The following is a 23277-nucleotide window of genomic DNA, read 5'->3' as shown; positions in this document are numbered from 1 at the left end:
TAAAAATATTATTGGGGATAATTTAATGTTATATGCTTCTTTATTCTTATTTTTTTTTTACAATAAATAATATAACTTTATATATTCTGAAATTTATATACATATATATGATACATAATATATGTATTCACAATAAGAATATTACACAATATTGCAATTTGAAATAAATTTTAATATAATCTAATTTAAATGTATAAATATTATGTTTTACTTAAATCATTTTATATTAATTTATGTAATTTTGAATTTTCTATTTTAAGAAAGAAATAAAAAAAAAAACAAAAAATCCTATTTTTTTTTAACAATACGATAAATGTTTACATGTATATATTAATTAATTAAATAGTTTATACTTAATATATATAATTTTCTTATATTTAAAGTATTCATCTAAAAGAATTATAAAGCCACAATTGATTATTAAACGATTATTTTTCTATATAATGACTTGTTTTATAGTGTAATTTAGAATTTTATTTGCACTTTTGTTATTTAATTTTTCAATCATTACAATATTTCTACTGATTTTTTCACTTTGGAAGACTTCAATTTATTTTGTTCCATTTTAGAACAATACTTTTTTGTTGTTTTTGAAGTTTTTCTTATATTTTGTTTGTTAGACAAAAGTAATGAGGATGATTTCGTAGTTTCTGAAACAATATTAGACGGTTCTCCAATTTCCGGTTTTCCTTTATTTACTTTTATAGAAACAATTTTTAATCTTTTTGCTCCGTGCTTAACAATAGTTGTTTCTTCAGAAGATAAAGTCATTTTTGAATATTTATTTATTGTTATTAATTTTTTATTCTCATGTTGAATATCTCTTATTTCCGAGGAATCGTTGATACATCCAAAACAAGAAGTTTTCAAACGATTTTCTGAATTTTTTAAAAATGATTTCATAACATTTTTTGGTCCAATTACAGAGATTTTTGAAGTGCTTTCGATATTATTGACGCACTGATTTTTTAGCGGTGTACGAGTTACAGTTTGTCGAGTCTTTCTATTATTTTTTATTTTTTTTACTGCAGTATAAAGAGATGTAGTGCGACGAATAATACATGATTTTTTTATGAAATTCGTTTCACTTTTCATCGAGTTCTTTAACCCAATAGAAGAGTTAATTATTTGAGATTCAATTTCTTTTAAATTATAAGAATCTGAAGGCATAACATTATCATCCTGTGAATAAAAATATAAATAAGAAAATAAATGTAATACAATGAATATTATATAAAATACAATTTGTGAGAGAGAGAGATTGATTTTTTCTTACTTTTTTTACAATTTTTCGTCCTTGTATTTGTGATTAAATTAAAGAAGAAAAGGTAGATAAACAATATTTCTTGTTCATTAATGAATTCAATGATATTTAATTTATTCATTCAATAGTTTCATTTAATTTATAGTTGCAAACCTAATTTATATAGCAGTTTTTGAATGAAATATTTAATATATTAAAAACATATAAATTATATAACAATTAATATAGTAATAGGACTAAGGATTATCAGGAGAAAAATAAAAATAAGGTAAATAAATTATCACTAAAAATATTGTAAATTTATTAAAACAATAGGACATGTATGTATTCATATATGTGTATATAAAAGTATATGTAAAATAGAATACATTGTAGAACTTGTATACATACATAAATTTATACATACTCTCTTTGATCAGTAATAACATTTACATTCAAATAATAGAAAGCATGACAATAAATATTATAAAAGTTATTTCATAATTCTTAAATAATAATAATTGTATGATATTTATTTATATATTAATATTAATTTTTTATAATAATAAATATATACTTTTTTTTTAATAAATACATGTATTTCATATTTTTTTCTTTAAATAATAAAGAAATACATATTATATAAAACAGCCAAATTTTATCATTTTAAATTATATGAACTACAAATAAAAAATTTGAAAAACATAAAATATTATTCATTTAATCAATTTTAAAATAAATAAACATTCATTTCAATGCTGATTTATTATTAAAATTTTGTATTTTAATATATTATTTGTTAAAAGATTTTATCAATTTTAGAAATTTATGTTTGAATTATCTAAAACAGCTATGTTTATTTTTTTTTTTTGCTAAGAAATAGATATCATTAATTACTGTGTGTATTTTTTATTATTACTTGCATCCATGATAAAATTCTTAAGTGCATATAATATCATTGTAAATGCACTTATCTATTGTCACCAAAAACATAGTGCATCAAAAATAGTCTAAAGAAAATAAAAAAAGAATATATTTTTTTGTCAAAATATAAATCAATCAACATCTTTTATTCTATATTAATTAGTTGTAATATAAAACAATAAACAATTATACAATCTTATAAAATTTATATATATATATATACACTAAATATTGTATTATAAAAACAGCATTAGGCAGTAAAAAACAATGTATATACAAAATATAACATATTTGTTAACGCAATAACTAAATTGTAAAAAATTGCACGTTGTACACACATTAGTAATTATGATTAAAATATATAATAAATCTATAAAAACGAGTAGACAAACATTTTTTTTATGAATTTTTATATAAAAGTATAGCAAATATTATTGTCATGCATACATATGTATTAGATTGGAAGACCCATTAGTTTAATATAATAAAAATTTTACAAGATTTGTATTAGTCGCATATTTAAAATGTATTAAGTACCTAATATGTTATTATAACAATTTGCTATATATATCATAATATTATAAGATAAGAATAGATTTTTCTTCTAATAAAAAATCTATAATGTTATACTATTGAATTAAAATAATATACAATTTATATGTATACAAAATCTCTCTCCCACATCTTTAACCAGTAACAGAATGCAGTTTATTTAGGCACTAATGTGTCTTGATATTAATATGAAAGCATCAAATAAATAATTATTGTGAATTAAGAGAGTACACACTGTCTTATGTTAACAGCTGAAAATTCATTCTCATTATTTACATCAAAATTTACCTTCTGTAGAGATTTGCTATTTGGTGATGAAAGATTGTTCACATATGCTAATTTTAAATAAGATTTTACACCTCTTAAAGATCGATATTGGCTATTTGGCAGTCGACTATTAGGATTACTATTTGTTAAGTCAAGAATCGAAGGACCTAATGCTGCTCCAACCTGTAAACATAATCAAAATGTAATAATTATATGATACCTATATATTTAAGAAAAATTTCTGAATAAAAAATAAAAAAAATATTTTACCGCTTCGAAAACTGTTGGTGTATATTTTGGTGGAACAAATATATGAGTCATAGCTCTATTCACACCATCACGAACTCTTGCAGGTATTGTATTTACTAAACGTCCAGAATTGTAATTACATTCAAGCGTATAACTACGTATAAGTCCAGTAAGTTTATATACAGCTACTCGACCTGATCCTTCCCTTGACATACCATCTCTTTTATCTCTACAAAATAAAAATTTTATACGAAATATAAAAACTTTTAATATATTATTTGTTTTATTTTGATTTTAATAATGATAATAATAATAATAATAATAATAATGATAATAATAATAATAATAATAATAGTAATAATAATAATAATAATTAATAATAATAACAACAATAATAATGATAATAAAAAAACGTACATAATATACATATTTTTTTCTGTAAAATTGCATGAAGTAAAATGGAAATTTGGATTGTTAATGGACATTAATTTTGGCAAAAGCATACATGTTATTGTATCTTCTGCATTATCAAAGTAATTGCCATACATAAAAACACCTTTTTTTGAAGCATGACCATGAAGATCAATGTATAGATATAATCCAGAATCTTCTTTAGGTAACTGTCCTATGCCAACAGCTGTATATGTTTTTTTATCAGATTTAAATTCTATAGAATTATTACTTTCTTCTGTTTTATTACATAGACCTTCTCCACCACCTTTACATAATGTGTATAAATAAATAAAAAAATTGTGTTAATTGTTTATTTAATAATTCAATTTAAATATCATACCCTGAGATATGTTATTCAAATTTTTTGGTAATGTACATTCTTGAAAAATTTTCGGTTCATCTTTACATTTTTCATCTAAAGTCATAAGTGTTACCTATTAAATAATAATAAATTAATATTTATTTCATTATATATTATATATTCATTCATATATTATAAATCAGTACATCTCAATATATTTATGTATTGGATATATTTATATTTAAAAAATATTAATATTTCAAATAAATTATTAAAAAATAATATTTTTTTATTACCTGCTGAAGTAATCTTGTTGTTGTATCACGTACTATATTTGCAATTGTGGAAGAAGAATCAATGATGGTTAAAGTATTTTCACCATTTCCTAAATATATACTTGATATCTCATCTTCTTTTGGCAGTTGATATGTATGATGATAATACCTTAATAAAAATTATTCTTATCAATTTCATCTTGATTATAATATTGGAACATTAAAATCATTTTTTTTATTTACTTTATCAAATTTCTTGCAGCATATATTGTTGGATGATCCTTTAAAGAAGGATTGAGATAAACTCTATTAAGATTTATTCCTCTAGTATCCATTCGATAATGACCTCTGGCTACACCATCAGGATTGAGCATCGGTATTAATTTGAACACATAAAGGCGGCGAAGATTAATTGCAATGTGATCTTCACGATTTATAAGAAAATTAAGAAAACCATTAAAAACAAAACTAGATGGTGTTTCTCCTGGATGAACTCTTGCACTAATGAAAATTACCTAAGAATTTTAATGAAAATTTATATATATTATATATAATTTTGTATAAATTTCATATAATTTATATACTTTTTTATCATAAAATTTAAAAGGTCTTTCTTCGTTTCTTTCAGGAAACATATTATTCAGTCTATCTTCTCTCTCTGTTGATATGTTATGAAATGAACTTATTGTTATTAAATCCATTCTTCGTCCCTCCAAAGATTTTATTGCACATTCTCTATGATAATAAATATCATCAGCAGATGTTAAATTCCTCTTTGATATTTTTACTTCAATTCTTCTTAAATAATTTTGTAAATCAGTATAAGAGAAAGGATAAGTAAATGCAAAATATGTTATGGCTTTTGAATTTTCAGGAGCATTATAAAGAAATGATAATGTAAAATCATTTCCTTTTTGATCCAACTGAAATATTGTAAATTTATATAGATTTTTAAAAATATAAGGTATTATTACATTTAAAATAAAGTTTACAGTGTAAGTAGGTTTATCACGAATCCGTTCCCAATGCAAATGACCAGGTACAATTTTAAAAACTGGACACATTCCTTGACTGAACATTTTAACTTGTTTATTTAAATTAATTATATTGAATTTGATATAAACATTTGGAGTATTTGTTTTAACACCAAAATAAAACCATGTTCTATTATTGTTTTGAAATTGTGTTCCATGACAATCATGTTTTGTCCATAAGTTAAATTCATAATCTATTGTATCTTCTGAGTTCAAACTTCTGCATGATTTATTTTCTGTTTCACATCCATCTGAAAACAATTAAATATGAAATTATCAATATTAATGAATATAATAATGCATATAATAAAAAAAAATATATAAGTCATAATACATAAAAATAAAAAATTACCTTTTTCAAAAGTTTCTGGTAATTTTACTAGTTCAACTTTCGCTAAATTAGCCGAATCAAAATTATTATAAAATGAAAAACCCCCACATATGATAGAATCGCCTGGATTTGCCATAATGTGTCAAAAGGTTATACGATTGTCTGTAAAATATTTGTATGAAATATTTTATACATTTATAAAGAACATTATATTTCAATGATATAAAAATTTGTAATTATATTCTCACTTTTTCTGATATTAAAAGTAATTTTTTTCATTCGTAATGTTATTTTCATATTAAAAAGGTCATGTTTGACAGTTATCTTGAAATCGTTATGATTTCTAATTAATGCACACTTTATATATATTATAAATTAATTACTATACTTTAGAATCAAAATTAGCCTCTTTTTATATTTATTTTTGTTTATACGATATGCAATATGTTACATTCACCCAATATTTCCACCAATACCATTGTTGTACCTAATGCAAACATGTTTACGACTTCATAGTTTCCCATGTATTAGATTGACTACTAATTATGACAGAATAATAAATGTCACGAATTTTCAATTGTTTTAAACTTTTCCTGACATATTTAATACGTATTTAATGTTAATAAAATTTATATTCGTATTTGTTAAATCACATGCAAAATTAATATGAAAATTCATATATTATTTTAAAATATTATTTTAATGTGAAAAATTAAAACTTATTATTTCATTATATGTTACATAATTTTATTTCTTTCATTTTTCTTTTTATATATACCTGAGAGTCAAGAGAAAATTACCAAAAGTATTTAGAATAATAAAGAACAAATAATAATCACAACAAATATATTCAATAATTTAATTTCAAAAGAATTAATTATATTTTAATATAATAAAATAATATTTAACACACAATTATTTATCAAATCAATCATCGAATATAGAGGCGAGTTTTCTATTAACAATTATTACAGCATAATTTGGCACAATATTCCAATTATTACGTATGCAACTAGACTCATTAAATTATAAGGCGCGAATAGAAATATCCAATCAAATGCGATTATTGAAAATTTTAGTGAGCAGATAATTGTGAACAACATTTTACATAAAATTTATTTTTGTATTTAATTGGTTTTTATATATCATAATATATATTTAGATTGATAGTATATTTAATAACAAAAATAAAAGTTTAAAAAATTTTAAAAGCATGATATCTAAATTATCGATAGATAAATTTATTGACAGGTAGCGCACTCTATCTTTTACTTTAGTGTGAATAAGAATTAAGTCAACAAGATTCCAAACATTTCACTTTTTCATCCATTTCTATACATATTAATATTTTTCATCTTTCAAATTTATTTGTTATTTTTGTAATTGAGTAAGAAAAATCAAGTAAAGAAAGTGATCATAATAATTCGTCCATTTATGGATTGTGAGTGACATTTACGGCGTGTGTTTTGTGGTATTGTTACAAATAGTTTTACCAATATATCTTATTATTACTTTTTGCATTATTTGTATTTATACAGTGTTTATTTATATATTAACTAAAAAATCCATGATTTTCCGTTGCATTGTCAATTTGTTAAAATTCTTCATTTATGATACTATACGTCAACGTGCAAATGATGTGTCCATTGTCAATGATTCGGCGTGACAGAATTACGCACACATATGAATCAACTATCTATAGGTGCGATTGTATCCACACCCATATGAAATCTCATATCATAAGAGGCAGCAGCACGCTGTAGTGCAGTTCAGATTGTGCTTCACAGTAGTTCAGGACATTACGGAGGTAGCTAGTGACATTTTGATTGCTTTCTACTTGTGTCCAATCTTATTAACTTACGTGGCGGGTACCCAACAATACATACAACATGTGCGGTGAGTAAATGATGATTACTTGATATGATGAACTTTTCGTTTTATCATATTTTTCACTAGAATCGACGATATTGATGAATTGTTTGATTGAAAAATTTTTATGATAAAAATATGTATTCATATAAATCGGATAAAAAGTATAATTGACAGATTATTTAGGTACAACATAATATTTTGTTCTATATAAATGTGCCACCGGTGTGATTCTTCCGCCACGTTAGTCAAGTCAACATCTGGTATCTCCAATACTTGGTTTGCTGATCTAAACATTGTTCACAAATAGAGAATGGAGAATATTTAAAAGTCTGATTATTATATAAAATTAGATTTATTAATATCAATCACGTAATGAATTTAAGTATTTACAGGGATATTTATATTTCGCATGTTTTAGATTTGTCATTATATAAAAACAAGAGATGAATATAGCATAATTTTGTTTTTTTAATTTTAATTTCTTACAAAAAGATTTTATCATGATGAAAAATTCTTTAAATATTATTTTTTTAAAGTTAATTTTGAAATTAATTCATAAAAACATATAAAAAAATTGATATAAATTAATAATGATATAAATTATTTATTATATTAAATATAAAATTATATTTATATAAAAATTAAATCTATTACATAAATTGTGAAAACTATTTTAATGAAAGTTTTTTACACAATTTATTATAATCAATATTTGCATAATTTGCTTTAACCGATCGTTAAGATGAAATTTGCATTAATGTTTACATTAATTTTGCTTTCATAAGAGAAAATGAGATTCGGGAGAACATAATTGAACAAAAATAAAATAAATAATTATTTTAGAATATCTTAGAATTTAATGATTAAGAATAATCATTATTATAATCAATTCAATAAAAAAAATTCGAAATAAAAGCAAATAGAATATTATAAAATAAAATATAAACGTTTTATATCAATGAATAAATATATGAATTTTAATAGTTCTTGATAAACATTTTGAAAATCTACATTGCATTGATATTCACTTCAATGAAGGAAATTAACGGTTCATATTTTTTCTTTGTGGTAATTCCTCTGTTTCTCTCTTGGAAATTATAATGTTTATTTATTTTCTTTTAGTAAATTTATCTTAAAGAAAACGTGCAAAGACAAATGATTTATAGACAAAACGAAAATATAATATTAATTATAATATTAAAATATTAATATTAAATATCAATAATATTAAATACTAAAATATTGATACTTTTTGAAAGAAAATATGGATAAAAATGAAAAAGCTTGTTTTTTTTTTATTATTTTGTATATAATTTATTTTTTTCCCTATAAAAAATTTATATTAAAGATAGACGAAAATGTTCCATATTGTAGATAAACGAAAAGACATAGGAAGAGATTACGAAAATTTTTTATATCATTTTTCTACCATATGATGTTATTTTTTTCTCTTATCATTCAAATCATAGCGAAATGCAATTTTTCGATATTTTTTACAAAGGAAAGGAATTCATTGTGCACTAAATAAATTTGTTTTATATATTTATTATATTATTGTTTTATATATTTTAGAACTATTTTATTACGAACATTTAATTTAATTAATAAACCCGTTTGAATATCATGAATAGAAATTATTTTTTAATTCTGTCTATAGCCACTAAGTGAATAAAGTTTGTTTAGCTTTTATTAAATTTTATACTGTTAATTGATATTGTGTTTCGCAAATTTGAATGTATTTTCCAGATATGCTTTTTCATTTCCATTTTTTCTTCGAATAATCGAATCGTGATTGTGACCAACGATATTTACGTTTTGATGCTTAATATATTTAATAAATGCCAAGAAAATTTATATATATTTTGCTTATCAAAGTTTTGAAATTATGAAATTATCAAAGAATAATTAAAAAAAACATTTTTTAGATAATAGCCATATAATTGCCATATTATAAATATTTTCGAAATGTTCGTAATTAAATATTTCGACGAATAGTAAAAGATGAGTTAATTTTTTTGAATCGTTATATTGACATTATTTCGAAATAAAGATTAAGAAACAAGAAAGTTGCTGCAAAAGGAAGAAAGATTTTTCTCAATTATGGAATTACGAAATCGATTGATTATCGATTGCCATTGACATTTTGCTGGTATATATAAATTTAATTATTGATATAGAATATAGAAAATTTTATGATCAATTCTAATTAATTTATGAATTTATAGAATTTAATAATTCTTTTTTTTTATAGAATTATTATAAAAAAAAATTATTAGAATTTAATTTCTAAATTATAAAATACAGATTCTAATATCATAAATTTTATGAAAACTAATTTTGATTCATTTATCTAAAACTTTCACAAAATTCTATATAAATTAGAAAATATAATAAGAAAATGAAAATAAAATAAATAAGTATTCATTTCATTTCGTTATTATGCAGTTGGTTAGAAAATGCACGTTTCAAAACTACATTCCATTAAATTATGAAAGCATAGACTCGACATTATGTTCTGGCAGGTAACAGGACTATAGTAGAATGTTGCAATGAGACAACGTGATTCAATGAAACGTTTGTATCCACAAACTTTTCAAAGTTCATCGAAAGTTTATCGGAACAAAGTAATAGTCTACGTTTGCATGATGTCTTATATATCCTTTCGTGGTTTTGTCGATACTCATAATATCTTACAATAGAGTCGAATCGAACCTCAGTATCGATATGCTTGCCTCAAACTACGAGTGAAAGTTACCTGGTGGCGAACCTGATGCCGACGAGAGAGGGTGCAGCGTTTTACAGAATAGTTATATGTGACATTTAGACGATGGCCTCGTGTATATGCTATATGATACGCAGTACATATACATTACACTAAAAAAATTAGCGTTCAAATGTATATAGCGTTCAAATAAAGATAAACTTTATCAAGATTAACTTTGTTGTGATAATCATTGAAACAATAATAAAAATGATCTATTTTATCCATATATATCTAATCTATCAGATCTTAGAAACAATCAACAATTAATCATAATTTTTGAATCAAAATTTAGAAATGCAAATAATATAGCACATAAATGATTTAATTATATGATAATGATTAATAGTAATAATTTAATGTATTAAAATATTATCTTTTTATAAAAATAAACGATCATTTTTGATTATTTATATATAAAATAGTATGAAACGAATAATAATATATTTTGACTAAAAATTAGAATTTTATATGAGATATATAAAAGCCAAATTGATTATTTTTATCAAGATATTATATTATGTATTTACATACTTTCCAATAATTCTCTTTTGATCTTTTACGATTTGAAGGAAAAGACTTCTATTGATCATATCTAAATTTGTTCCACAGCTTTGAATAATAAGATTTGAATCATAATGACTACTTTATTGCTTGTTTTAATCTGAATTACTTTTGACATAATTTGAATATGTATTTAAGATAACATAATAAACCTGGTTAATCCAATCCATTCAAGGCCGTGATCTTATTATAAAACGATCCTCAGAAACTGGTACATTTTCAAGTCTTGATTACCTTGGCTTTACTTAAATATTACTTGAACTTCAAATATTTATTTTATCGATTTAAATATTATTATAAATCGACAGAAAATAATTTCTTTCAGCAATGCATATAATATATTGATGCATAGAATGCATTTGATTCGTCGACAATCTTTAAAACAATAAAATCGAAAATTAAAATTATATATTAAAATAACATACGTATCTTTTTAAATTGAATCCATTTATAAATTGAATTGATCCATAATTTTTTAAAGATATTGTATATTTGCAAATAGTCATGTTTCTGCATATCTTTGAGTACATAGGATACCAGTTTACCTTTACCTTTCTCACGAAATTCAAGCTCAGCCTCGCTACAAGGGAGAACCTGATTTTTGTTTACGTCCATGGAATCCTAAGTGGAGAATTTGTTCGGTCCACGACAAAAATAACTCGTTCAATCACGTAGGAATTCGTTTATGATTCATCTTTTTACTTTGATTTTCCTTTCACCAATTTGTCATTTGTTTTTTTTCGATTTGATTTAGTAAATGTACATTCTAAACGAATTGACATTTCAAATCTTTCTTTAAGTGATTTTAAGTTAGTACTTTCTATTTTGTTAGTTATTGTTTTTCTATAAGCATCAAAATAACATAAAACTTTAATTCGTTGAAATTATAATTAATTATGGTTTCAATAAACAACAAATAAAAAAAAATTAATTATGAGATTTATTATCGATTGAAAAATGCTACAAATAAATTTTTTTCAGTTGAAATAAAAAACAATAAATGATACATAAAATCCATATCTATCTAAAATATTTGTTAATTTCCGTTATATTTATGAATATTTAGTAATGTGTTTTAAGATTTGTAAATATATATATCTATTAAAGCTAGATTTATATACATTTTTTCTCAAATGAAAAATTTTTAATATATTTACCTTTTAAAATATCCTCTATTACAAAATTTAAAGTAAGATGAATAAAAAATGAAACAACTACGTTCCAATTGTGGTTGCAACGAAAGAATTTAGAAAAGAGTTATATAAATTATATATATATCTTATATATATTAGAGGGATCATATACGATTCAAGGAAAGGAAGGAAATCAATTATATTAGATTCATTTCTGTATATACGTACCGTTAGCATTTCTCGTCGATTTCTTGGATTAATTGGAATCATTTTGTGTCAGTAGGTTACGATTATATTGTAATTATATTCGTTCTATATTCCAGCTGTTCGATTTCAAATGAACATCAAATATATTATAATAAATTTTTAGGTTTATATAAATTAATCAAATTATTTTAAAGGAGGAAATCAATTGAATTTGATTGATAATTGGAAAATAATATTGAAATAAATAAGATAAACGATTTCAAGTTATTAATAAATTCAAAATATATTCAAAATCATTATTTATTTTTTGGTATTTTTTTTCTTTTAATAAACTAAAATGTAAATTATCGTTTAATAAAAAAATATTATTTAATAATGAAAAATTTTTAATAAATCTTTTTTTAAAACTTTTCTTATGTTATTAAAATTATAAATTTTAATTATTAATGTTTCTTTATTCCGATTTATGGAATGTAAATGATTTACCAAATTTAATCAAACTAACTATATAAATTACAATAATTTGATTTAATTCTGAGTTTACTTTTATAATCAGTACAACATATCGAAAACATGTCAATATCTATAAGAAAAAAAATCATGTTAGTACTATATAATAGGAAGTAAGTACTCGAATAAAGTCGATTATTATCAATTTCTATCTATGAAGTACGTAATTTAAAAACTAGAATTCTACGATTATTTAATAATTCACTTATCTTGATTATATTATGCCTGTATATATTGATAAAAAATAATAATAAAAAAAAAAATATAATCATATCATAGAATGATTCATTATCAATTTTGATGACGTTATGATTTAATAAATTTTAATGCACAAATTAAATAATAATTTAAATTATATATTATTAAAATTACATTATTATTAACACATTGAGATTTTTTAATTATCTCAGAATGGTATCATATCGCAAAATTGTTGGAAATATAAGACATCTTTGTTTTGAATATCTAAGTATATGATTGAAAAAATAGACAAATGTATAAATATTATAGAAACATACAAATTTAAAAAATCTCATTATATAATTCTATTCCAAAAATTCCAGAAAAAAAACAATATTGTTATTGCCATATTATCTTTCATGAATTTACTAATTCTTTGAATTAAAATTAAAAAATCGGGATAAAAGTTATTGATCGTCAATAGGGAATCACTTCTCTAGATAAATGGGATCAGACTTATCTAGATTTAAAATCTAAAAGAAAATTTTTGTTTTTTCTTTTTGCAGATCATTTTTAGGATGTTTCTCTATCAGAAACTTATCGACGATTACAGTAAAACGCAATCTAATCGTGACGTGATCGTTCGATCGTCTATTGTCGGGTCGGCACGAAATCAAATTACATTTACGCGCCGATGCACTACTATGCTCGCGATTGTTTCGCTTTTCGTAAGTTTCTTCCCGGTGACAGTTCTTTGATTGGTGATCTTTTTTCTTCGTACTTATTCATCTTCCTTATTGGTGATGGGTGGTAGGTTCAGCGATTCAATTATCTTATATCTTGTACAACAATGTATATTACTCGAGTGCACTAAAGATACAGTTATTTATTCTTATTCATCGTTATCAAGAGATATTTGATACTTAAAACAAAAGTAGAAAAGAAATTAAAGAAAAAAAATTATTAAACTCGATTACAATTGATAGAATTGGAAATTTTATTTTCGAAGGTAAAATAAAATAATTGTTAAGTTAGTTACATGATAGCGAGAAAGATAAGCTATAGAATATTTATTAATTTGTAAATTTTATTACATAATTTACATAATTTCTTATGAATTTCAATATAATTTATTTCGTGATTATCAATGGAAATATAAAAATTATACGTATCATTTTGTATCAATTTATATAAAAGAAAGTTAACAAGTAATCTATATTACACTTGATTGTTGATTTTGTTTAAGTACATTCAATTCTTTTTTAAAATATTCTTAATAATAGTTTGATAATATTATATATATATATATAATCTGCTTAAATTCAAATATTTAAAATTTAAAGTAAATGCTTCATTATAAAATTTTTAATTAAAATTTAGAATATGAATTACGTTTTTCAACTTCTTTGTCTTTCTTTTCTTCTTTCTTTTTATTTTTTTTATAAATATATATTACAATATTTTATAACCTATCTTTATTGTAAAGAGATTTAACTTTTACATTAAAAGGTTAATTCGCATCCTAATTTTGTATCATATGATTAAAACTCAAATTAAAACTCAAAATATATGAATTGTCGAAACTTTATTATTATTATTATTAAGTTTAAATGTTGGTGAAATTGTGATATATATTCTATTTCAGTGGTCTTTTTTTAGTTTTAATTTATCATATTATGCTATGATTTTGTAGGTAAATTTTTTCCAAAACAATTCATTTATTATAAAAACAAATTATTATTTTAAATTAATCATATCTAATATAATTAAGAAAATATTTTAATGCAAATAATTTTATTTCTTATTTCGAATACTATTGCACAAGACTGTTTTCGTTCACTATTCTATTGAAACTGAGTTATGAAAATCGATTATCGCATAAATCGCACAGCTTGCTTTTCTAATCGAAGATAACAACGCCATCTTTTCAAACTCGATACTCTAAATTCGCGCTTTAAGATTTGCGCATGCGTGATTAATTATCGATAGTCCGATCGAATCATCGTCCGATAAAATCATGTGTTCTTTAACATAATTTTATACAATGTATTATGATTATTGATGAAAATCGATTTAATATCAAATGCATATTTCTGTGATGTTTTTTATTCTCAGATTTTCGTTTTTTTAAAAAAAAGCATAGGATAGACAAAATGTATATTGCAGAACGCACGAGACAAACAAATATTTCTAACAAATATTTCGTTCGATCTCACGTACACGTGAGCTTTCCCTTTCACTTATGCGCATGTATGGCGAATTATACCTGTTTTCATGCACACGTCTCTTTCCTCTGTGTAGATTCGTTCACGGGCGACGACTTTTTGCATTTTTGTAATAGCATACAGAGGACTTCGAGCACGAACTCTCGTATCGATGCGAACACTATAAAACGTATTCAAAAAAGATGATTGGAATTTTGAATTGATTCGAAAGTTTCGTATAATTTAACTGAATAAATCATTGAAAAAACAGGAAAAAATGTGAAATTTCTTTTATTTGAATTAAGCGAGAAATCTACAATAATTGAATAGTGTTAAAATTATCCTGAATAAATCTAGAAGAATTGATTATTTGTTGTCAGCTTTATCTTTATTAACTAGTATTCTATGTTGTAAGTTTTATATTATACTTATATCTTGTAATACGTTAAATATAACATATAATATGTTTGATAGATATATTTTTCTGAATTATTCATATTTTTTGCATTATTTTCGATATATATTACAATAAGTGATTGCTACATTTCTAAATTAAATGAATTAAACATTTTATAACAGAGAATGCATTTATAACGATTTTCATTGAAAATAAATACATTTATTGTTTAGTTATAATTAAAATAGTTATGTAAAAAGTAAAGTACAGTTTTTTAATAAAAAAATCAAAAGGAATAAAAATCCCATATCATTGATGTATAAAAAATTTGTCATTTTTTTTTCTTAGCTAGATAAAGGAAATCAATGAAAATATTTATTAATCATTTGAAAACAATGTGCTTATTAAAATAATTAATTTATTAATTTTAGTTGTTGATCACGAATTTTTTTTTTCTAGGAATATTCGCATATCTCAATTATCTGACACCAAAGAGCAGAAAGGAAATTCTCGAGTTCTTGGTTGGTGGTTTAAAGAGATTGGAATATCGAGGCTATGATTCCGCAGGTATAAATGAATTATTGATAATATATCGATAGCTTTCTTTCGACTATTCTATTTCTGGGAAATAGAAAACTAATAAATATTCGATAAAAGAGATACTATGCAAGTTTTATATCCTTTCAGGTGTTGCACTTGACAGCGCCGATGGCAAGGATATCTCAATTATTAAAAAGCAAGGAAAAGTCAAGGCTCTCGAAGAAGAGATCTTTTGTAGTAAGTACACGTTATTATTTTTTATTTTCTATTTACAATTCAATAATGCATCTTATTATAATGGATAATGAAAATCTAAAAAATAAATTAAAATAAATTGGGAAATCCTATTTTTGAAGAAAAATAAAAAATACAAAAAAATTAAAGTATTATACTAAAGTATTATCCTTCAAATCAATGTAACAAGAGAATATATTTTGAGAACAATATATCAAATGGATTTTATATTACGAAAAATAATATTCACATAACTAAAATGTATAAGATACAATTATGAAAGATAATAAAATAAATTGATAAATTGATTAATTGATTGAAGACAATTTGTAAAATTTCTTCGTAAAACCTTCGATCTATTAGTGAGGGATTAAAAAAAATTATCTAATGTAGAAGTTTCTGGATTCATATTAATTTAGTTCAAGATATTATAGGTATTATAAAAAGTATTCAATAAAGTAGAATTCCTCATGAAAATTATTCACACTCAATGAATCCAAATTTTTTTATAATATTTTTGAATTGACTTTCTTTATTCGTCCTATGAGAGATCATACTTGAGGATATAACGAAAAATAAAATTGATTAGAATTCATTATTTCTTTATAGACACTAATATTGACTTCGACTCAAAGATTCATAGTCATGTTGGTATTGCACATACTCGTTGGGCGACTCATGGTATCCCATCGGAAGTGAATTCACATCCTCAAAGATCAGACAGTGATCATGCTTTTGTGGTTGTACACAATGGTAAGAATATTATTTGATCCTCGGTAATTATTAGAAATTATTGTCTCCATTGTTTTGTTAAAGTCACGTTTTCTATAAAGGTATCGTGACAAACTATAAGGAAGTGAAGACGTTACTCCAGCAAAGGGGCTACAGTTTCGAGAGTGAAACCGACACGGAAGTAATCGCCAAGCTCATTCACCATCTCTGGGTGCAGCATCCTGTTTACTCGTTTCGCGAACTGGTCGAGCAAGTTGTTCAACAATTGGTGAGTATTGTTGCTGTAACATGCAGATTATTAATTATCATTGTTTGAACAATTGAAAATTTTATCGCAGACTATGAATTATAATTGTTTGAACAACTGTAAATTTTATCGCTCTATATTAGGAGCAATTATTTAAACAACTGCAAATTTTATCGCTTAATACAAAATATTATAATATTGATTTAATAATAATTATATCAGAAAAATTTTTAGAAATAATTTTAGAAAAAGAATTTAATTTAAAAAAAATTCACATTATTGGATTCACATAATTAAAAAAAATTGAAATTTTAGGAAGGTGCATTTGCTCTGTGCTTCAAAAGCAAACATTTTCCGGGCGAATGTGTGGCAACGAGAAGAGGATCACCACTTCTTGTGGGTATTAAAACAAAAACAAGATTGGCCACCGATCATGTACCCATCCTATATGGAAAAGGTAAGTTGTATTCAAATCGACATTGACACGCATATTTAATTGAAATATTAGCGTGTATTTGAAAAAGGTATAAAGATTTGGTAAATCTTAGAAAAGATCACAAGGCTATCTTTGGTCGCTCGGGCACCGAGGGCTACAATTTAAAGTGATATTATGCTGATGATAGCATTGGTATGAGAGGTGGAAATATATGCTTTTTTATTTTAATTTTTAAATATTTATCATATCCAAAGAAGGTGAATTAGTAATATTTCCTTTATCAGGTTAATTATCCCTCTTCTCTCTTCTTGAAAGGAAATTGCTATGTGATAATACTATGGTGAAAATATTCTAAAAATAACTATGGTCTCTTTATGTATCATCTCTAAGGATTAAATATGAGGTATATTAATAGCATGTCTTCAATTTAAAGCTTGTCTACTCTTTAAAGTAATTAACGCGAAGCAACATACTAAGTCGCATCATCATCATTCTTATTTATGTTTTTCTTTAATTTTCAATAGCAACATAGATTTATGTTGAATAAAAATCTTTGTTTAATAACAATGATTAACAAATAAATTATACTAATGCAAAGTATTTTGTGTTTATCGTTATCTTTTATTTAAAGTAGTTAACATGAAATTATGAAGATTAAATTTTTTTCCTAGCTGCTTAAATCGAGCAATATTTTGAATTAATATTTTATTTTTGAATAGTAATAAAATATCAATTATCTGAATTAAGATATAAATTTATTTACTTAATGGATTTTCAGTTTATCAGCATTTCATATAATTTTAAAATCTCATTATATGGAAGAAAATTTATAAAAAATATTTAATATAAATCAATTATTCAAATAGTGTAATATATATAAGATATAATTTATAAGATATTAGTATATTAATTTTCTATTCATATGATCAATTCTTTGGATAACTGATATTTTATTATATTACAATTATATTTGAGCATTGTTGTTAGATGATAGCACGTTATTCTGCAAAATAGTATTGTTTATATAATATTTGTTCATTTGAAATTATATTTGTTATTTGTTTCTTTTTAAAAGTCAATGAAACAGTCGCTGCATGTATTTATAGATACTATATAATGTTTCTTTTGCATGAACACCAATGGTTATGTTCTTCTCAACTTTTCGTCTCAACAGATGAATCTCCACGCGTAAGCAAAGGTATATACACTACTCTACACTATTTTACACTTATCTCACTTTCTTTTCAACTTTGGACCTTTTATCTTTATAATATAATAATTTATATTGAGAAAAGATATTTTAAACCATTTATATTTTTAACTATTGTGCAAAAGGTCCATTGTCTGAGAAATGCATGCAAACTAATTTCGCTTTTTATTTTTAATGTATATTCTACAAAATTTTTCCGCGACATTATTTTATATACCATGATACTTACATATTTTATTTATGTTTTATGTTATTATGAAATATTTGTAATCGAATATTTATTGTTCTATCTCTAACAAGAATAATATTTTCTTTCTCTTCTTTGATTCATTCTATACATATATTTATACACATTACTTAATTACAGGAAATAAAAATACTTTAATTTGCTTTGAAGCATAGTAAACGAAGAAGATCATAGTCATAAAAATTTGCAAATTATTTTGCATCACAAATAAAATTCATTTTTTTCTTTAAATCCTCGGCAGAAGCTTATGCATTGAAGCTTTGTGATTAAAAGAACATGTTTGATTGCAAGAATTTGTGAAAAGATATCTAATGGAATTTTATAAACATTATTCAATGAAAATTATTCTCTTAAATTTCTTCTAATAAATATATATTAAATGTCTTTTCTCAAATTTTCTATACAAGCTAGATTTCGTATACAATTGATTCATATAGCGAATACAGCGCGTGCATCATGTTTTCTTATTTTATTTTCATGTCACTATATTTTGTATTGCTGTTGTTACTGCATTACTTGTTTGCTAATTATTTTGTTTTCTTTTTCGTCATCTCCCCCACATCCAAATTTGAGCAGAAGGTGAAGCGCCCACTCAAGGTAATACTTTATAGTCATATATGTCTCTTTTTCCTTCTGCTTGCCATCGATCCATTTATAATCACGCTTTTAAAGCAACATGCTAAGATGTTGTTAATTTCATAAGCACGAACCATCTGGGATTGGATTGCTACACGCTAATCTTATGGAATTTAAGGAAATGGCACGTGCCTTGCTTTTCAGTACGTATACAAAATGCATTTTCTTATAATATGAAAAAAAAAGGACAGAATATATCTAACAATATAATATAATTTTCTTCAATAAATATTGTTTCTCCTCTTCTTTCTTAATTATTAATTAAACGGGTGTTTTTTTTCTTCTCCTAGGATATCCCTTTTTCTTCTTCTTTTTAAATTATTGAAATCAAAACGTTTCATCATTTGGTTGTTTAATATCAGTCACAACAATTAATGAGGTTGCATTTTATATATACATGTTAATAATTGTATTTTTCCAATCGCTTTGTTATTATAATCGCCACGGTCATGTTATGAGTTTCATCATTCTTGTTATTGTCGTTCCACGAACATTTAATTATTTAATATCGTTTGTTAATTAAAAGTACATTGGATAATTAATTACATTGCTGCGACTTATACGTATTATTATTTATCACGTTCCCGGCTAATTTGGTGTGGGGCTTGTAAAAACAAAGAAATGGCAGGATGTAATCACTTATGGATATATTCCTTAATGCTCTCTTAATTCAATTGCATCATGCTATTTTTAGTATATCAACCACGCCTCTTATTCAAAGAGTTTAAGTTTTATATATAAATTTGAAGTTAATCTCTAAAATTATGTTTAAGCTCGAAAACTGTACTCCATATGATATCATGGATCATTAATAATTAATCAAAGATGGTTATATATCATATTGGATTCGTGAATTTATAAAATGTTCATGTGCTATAAATAATAAAAAAAATAATAATAAATAATTCAAATGCTATAAATAATGGATATATTTGATGTGTTTATAATAGTATAGAGAAAATTAATTTTTTTTTCTTAATAGATCATCGTCCGCATGGCCGAAATACTGAACTTCCGGTGATACCACGCAGCGAGAGCACTTCCGAATTTCAACCATTGGAGGATAAAGAAGTCGAATATTTCTTTGCTTCTGATGCCAGTGCTGTGATCGAACACACAAATCGTGTTATATTTCTGGAAGTAAATAAATCTTTTTGTTTATTAATTATCATAAATGTTTTCGTTCAAATAAGTAAATAAGTAAATTAATGATCAATAAATTAAATCAATAAATGATGATAATTTTATTCAATATCAGGATGATGATGTAGCTGCCGTGAAAGAAGGTGCTCTTAGCATTCATCGACTTCGTCGATGCATGGATGATCCTCATGAAAGAGAAATTACTACATTGAAGATGGAAATCCAACAGATCATGAAGGGTAACTATCAATATTTCATGCAGAAGGAAATCTTCGAGCAACCGGAATCAGTGGTAAACACTATGAGAGGACGTTTGAATTTCCAGGATAATTCTGTCACGTTGGGAGGTATTAAAGTAAGTTTATTACAATTTGATCTTTTTTTAATTTTTTTTAATAGAAATTAATCTAATTTAGTTTACTGTTAGGATTATATTCCTGAGATCAAAAGATGTAGACGGTTGATGCTTATTGGTTGTGGAACAAGCTATCATTCTGCTATTGCTACTAGACAACTTCTGGAAGAATTAACTGAATTGCCAGTTATGGTTGAATTAGCTTCTGATTTCCTAGACAGAAATACGCCAGTATTTAGAGATGATGTATGTTTCTTCATCTCACAATCAGGTGAATATTATAATATGAACAATGAATATTATAATTAATTTATTTATTGATTTATGTAAAATAATATAATTTATTTTTATTATTTATAGGTGAAACAGCAGATACGTTAATGGCTTTACGATATTGTAAAGGACGTGGAGCTTTAATAGTCGGTATTACCAATACTGTAGGTAGTAGTATTTGTCGTGAATCACACTGCGGTGTTCATATAAATGCTGGTCCTGAGATTGGTGTTGCCAGTACAAAAGCTTATACCTCTCAATTTATTTCTCTTGTAATGTTTGCTTTGGTTATGAGTGAGGACAGAATTTCTCTTGGTAATAGACGTCAACAGGTATTATTAATTTCTTAATTAATTTCTTTTATAAATTTTGAATAATATAATACGTTATAATATTTTTGCATTTAACAGATTATCGAAGGATTGAAGAATTTGGATAATCTTATTCGTAAAGTTCTTCAACTTGACAGTAAAGTCAAAGAATTAGCAAAATCTTTATTCCAACATAAATCCTTATTGATTATGGGTAGAGGATACAATTTTGCGACGTGTATGGAGGGTGCTCTCGTACGTCTAAAACGTGATGTTTTTAAATTATTATTATAAATGTATTCATATTATAATTTTATTTTTTTATTTATAGAAAGTTAAGGAATTGACATATATGCACAGTGAAGGTATTATGGCAGGCGAATTGAAACATGGTCCTTTAGCACTTGTAGATGATTCGATGCCGGTGATAATGATCGTTATGAGAGATCCAGTTTATATAGTAAGTAGAATTTTTGAGATAAATTAATTTTATTTTAATTAATGTAAAATATGGTAATAACTGGTAATGTCATAATTTTTTTTAGAAATGCATGAATGCTCTACAACAAGTCACAGCACGAGATGGTAAACCAATTGTTATCTGTGAAGAAGGAGATAATGAAACGAAAATGTTTGCAGACAAAGTTCTTGAAGTACCTAAGACAGTGGATTGTCTTCAAGGAATTCTTACCGTTATTCCAATGCAACTTTTATCTTTCCACATCGCAGTTCTTCGTGGATGTAATGTTGATTGTCCAAGAAATTTAGCAAAATCGGTCACAGTTGAATAAAACTTCATTTAAGAACATCAGGAATTTATTTCAAATATTGTTATTATTAAATTTATTATTGAATTTGAATTATAATACGAAAACAATTTTCAAAATAACATGAAATTATTATTGATCGAAAAAATTTTTATACGTTTCTAAATACTAAATATCGTATTAAAATACGAATGAGATAAATGTAATTGTATTTATTTCTTATATTCGTGAGTCTGTTAAAAAATATTTACAGTTAGCTATTAGCCTTTTATATTAATCTTATATTAAAAGAACTATTTTTTAGTAAAATTAATGAAGAAGTTCCTTACATGGAACTAAATTAATTGACTTTCCAGAAAATGATTCCAGTGCATTTAATAATTGTATATATTTATATCAATTAATAAGAAACAAAAGGAAAAAAATATGACGCTTTTCAGATTATGAATAAAATGTAATTCTATTTCTTATAATCAAGTTGAATAAGACTGCAGTAGAAAAAGAAGAATTATATCGTGATCGTATGCTACGATATTTACATATAGTTATTCTGAAAAGTGTTCATATATACGTGTATGCGGATGTGTGCATTTCATGAATTTCAGATAGAAAAAACAAATAATAATGGATGTAGAAAATTAGACGATTGAAAGAAATAATAATTTATGTATATGATAATTGTATTTTTT

At 24.0% G+C, this 23277-nt stretch overlaps 2 protein-coding genes across 8 annotated transcripts; one reads left to right on the top strand and one right to left on the bottom strand.

Moving 5' to 3' along the window:
* Positions 1 to 21: 21 nt before the first annotated feature.
* Positions 22 to 6643, bottom strand: LOC108003425 (cytosolic carboxypeptidase-like protein 5). Of its 3 annotated transcripts, none has more exons than XM_062073675.1 (12): positions 6543 to 6643; positions 5878 to 6116; positions 5651 to 5791; positions 5257 to 5549; positions 4849 to 5187; positions 4508 to 4779; positions 4286 to 4433; positions 4029 to 4122; positions 3653 to 3953; positions 3257 to 3464; positions 3008 to 3169; positions 22 to 1182 (listed from the first exon to the last, which is right to left on the bottom strand). In XM_062073675.1, the coding sequence occupies exons 3-12, from the start codon at positions 5763 to 5765 to the stop codon at positions 508 to 510; spliced, it is 2607 nt and encodes an 868-aa protein (XP_061929659.1). In that variant the 5' UTR covers positions 5766 to 5791; positions 5878 to 6116; positions 6543 to 6643; the 3' UTR covers positions 22 to 507. The 3 variants fall into 3 exon arrangements, with proteins under 3 accessions (XP_061929659.1, XP_016921147.1, XP_016921148.1); XM_017065658.3 differs by having other exon boundaries at positions 6408 to 6634; XM_017065659.3 differs by lacking the exon at positions 5878 to 6116 and having other exon boundaries at positions 6408 to 6629.
* A 239-nt stretch (positions 6644 to 6882) lies between these two features.
* Positions 6883 to 23207, top strand: LOC108003420 (glutamine--fructose-6-phosphate aminotransferase [isomerizing] 2). 5 transcript variants are annotated; one of them, XM_017065649.3, is made up of 15 exons: positions 6893 to 7525; positions 15917 to 16024; positions 16145 to 16234; positions 16841 to 16984; positions 17065 to 17231; positions 17526 to 17667; positions 18821 to 18844; positions 19680 to 19700; positions 20722 to 20879; positions 20998 to 21237; positions 21310 to 21508; positions 21598 to 21842; positions 21921 to 22076; positions 22153 to 22281; positions 22367 to 23207. In XM_017065649.3, the coding sequence occupies exons 1-15, from the start codon at positions 7519 to 7521 to the stop codon at positions 22610 to 22612; spliced, it is 2076 nt and encodes a 691-aa protein (XP_016921138.1). In that variant the 5' UTR covers positions 6893 to 7518; the 3' UTR covers positions 22613 to 23207. The 5 variants fall into 5 exon arrangements, with proteins under 5 accessions (XP_016921141.1, XP_016921139.1, XP_016921138.1 ...); XM_017065650.3 differs by lacking the exon at positions 19680 to 19700 and having other exon boundaries at positions 6892 to 7525; XM_017065651.3 differs by lacking the exon at positions 18821 to 18844.
* Positions 23208 to 23277: the final 70 nt, after the last annotated feature.

The sequence above is a fragment of the Apis cerana genome, linkage group LG4 (genome assembly GCF_029169275.1).
Source record: "Apis cerana isolate GH-2021 linkage group LG4, AcerK_1.0, whole genome shotgun sequence".
In the NCBI taxonomy this organism is placed as follows: domain Eukaryota; kingdom Metazoa; phylum Arthropoda; class Insecta; order Hymenoptera; family Apidae; genus Apis; species Apis cerana.
This window is presented reverse-complemented; position numbering and strand designations above follow the sequence as displayed.

What these genes read in the sequence shown, in the direction of transcription:
- LOC108003425 (XM_062073675.1), bottom strand. Translation starts at nt 5,765, where the DNA reads ATGGCAAATCCAGGCGATTCTATCATATGTGGGGGTTTTTCATTTTAT. An exon ending in CACCAACAGTTTTCGAAGCG is followed by an intron (nt 3,170 to 3,256) that starts GTAAAATATTTT and finishes TTATGTTTACAG; the next exon opens with GTTGGAGCAGCATTAGGTCC. An exon ending in ATAGCAAATCTCTACAGAAG is followed by an intron (nt 1,183 to 3,007) that starts GTAAATTTTGAT and finishes TTTTATTCACAG; the next exon opens with GATGATAATGTTATGCCTTC.
- LOC108003420 (XM_017065649.3), top strand. An exon ending in AGGTGAAGCGCCCACTCAAG is followed by an intron (nt 19,701 to 20,721) that starts GTAATACTTTAT and finishes TTTTCTTAATAG; the next exon opens with ATCATCGTCCGCATGGCCGA. An exon ending in TTGGTAATAGACGTCAACAG is followed by an intron (nt 21,843 to 21,920) that starts GTATTATTAATT and finishes TGCATTTAACAG; the next exon opens with ATTATCGAAGGATTGAAGAA.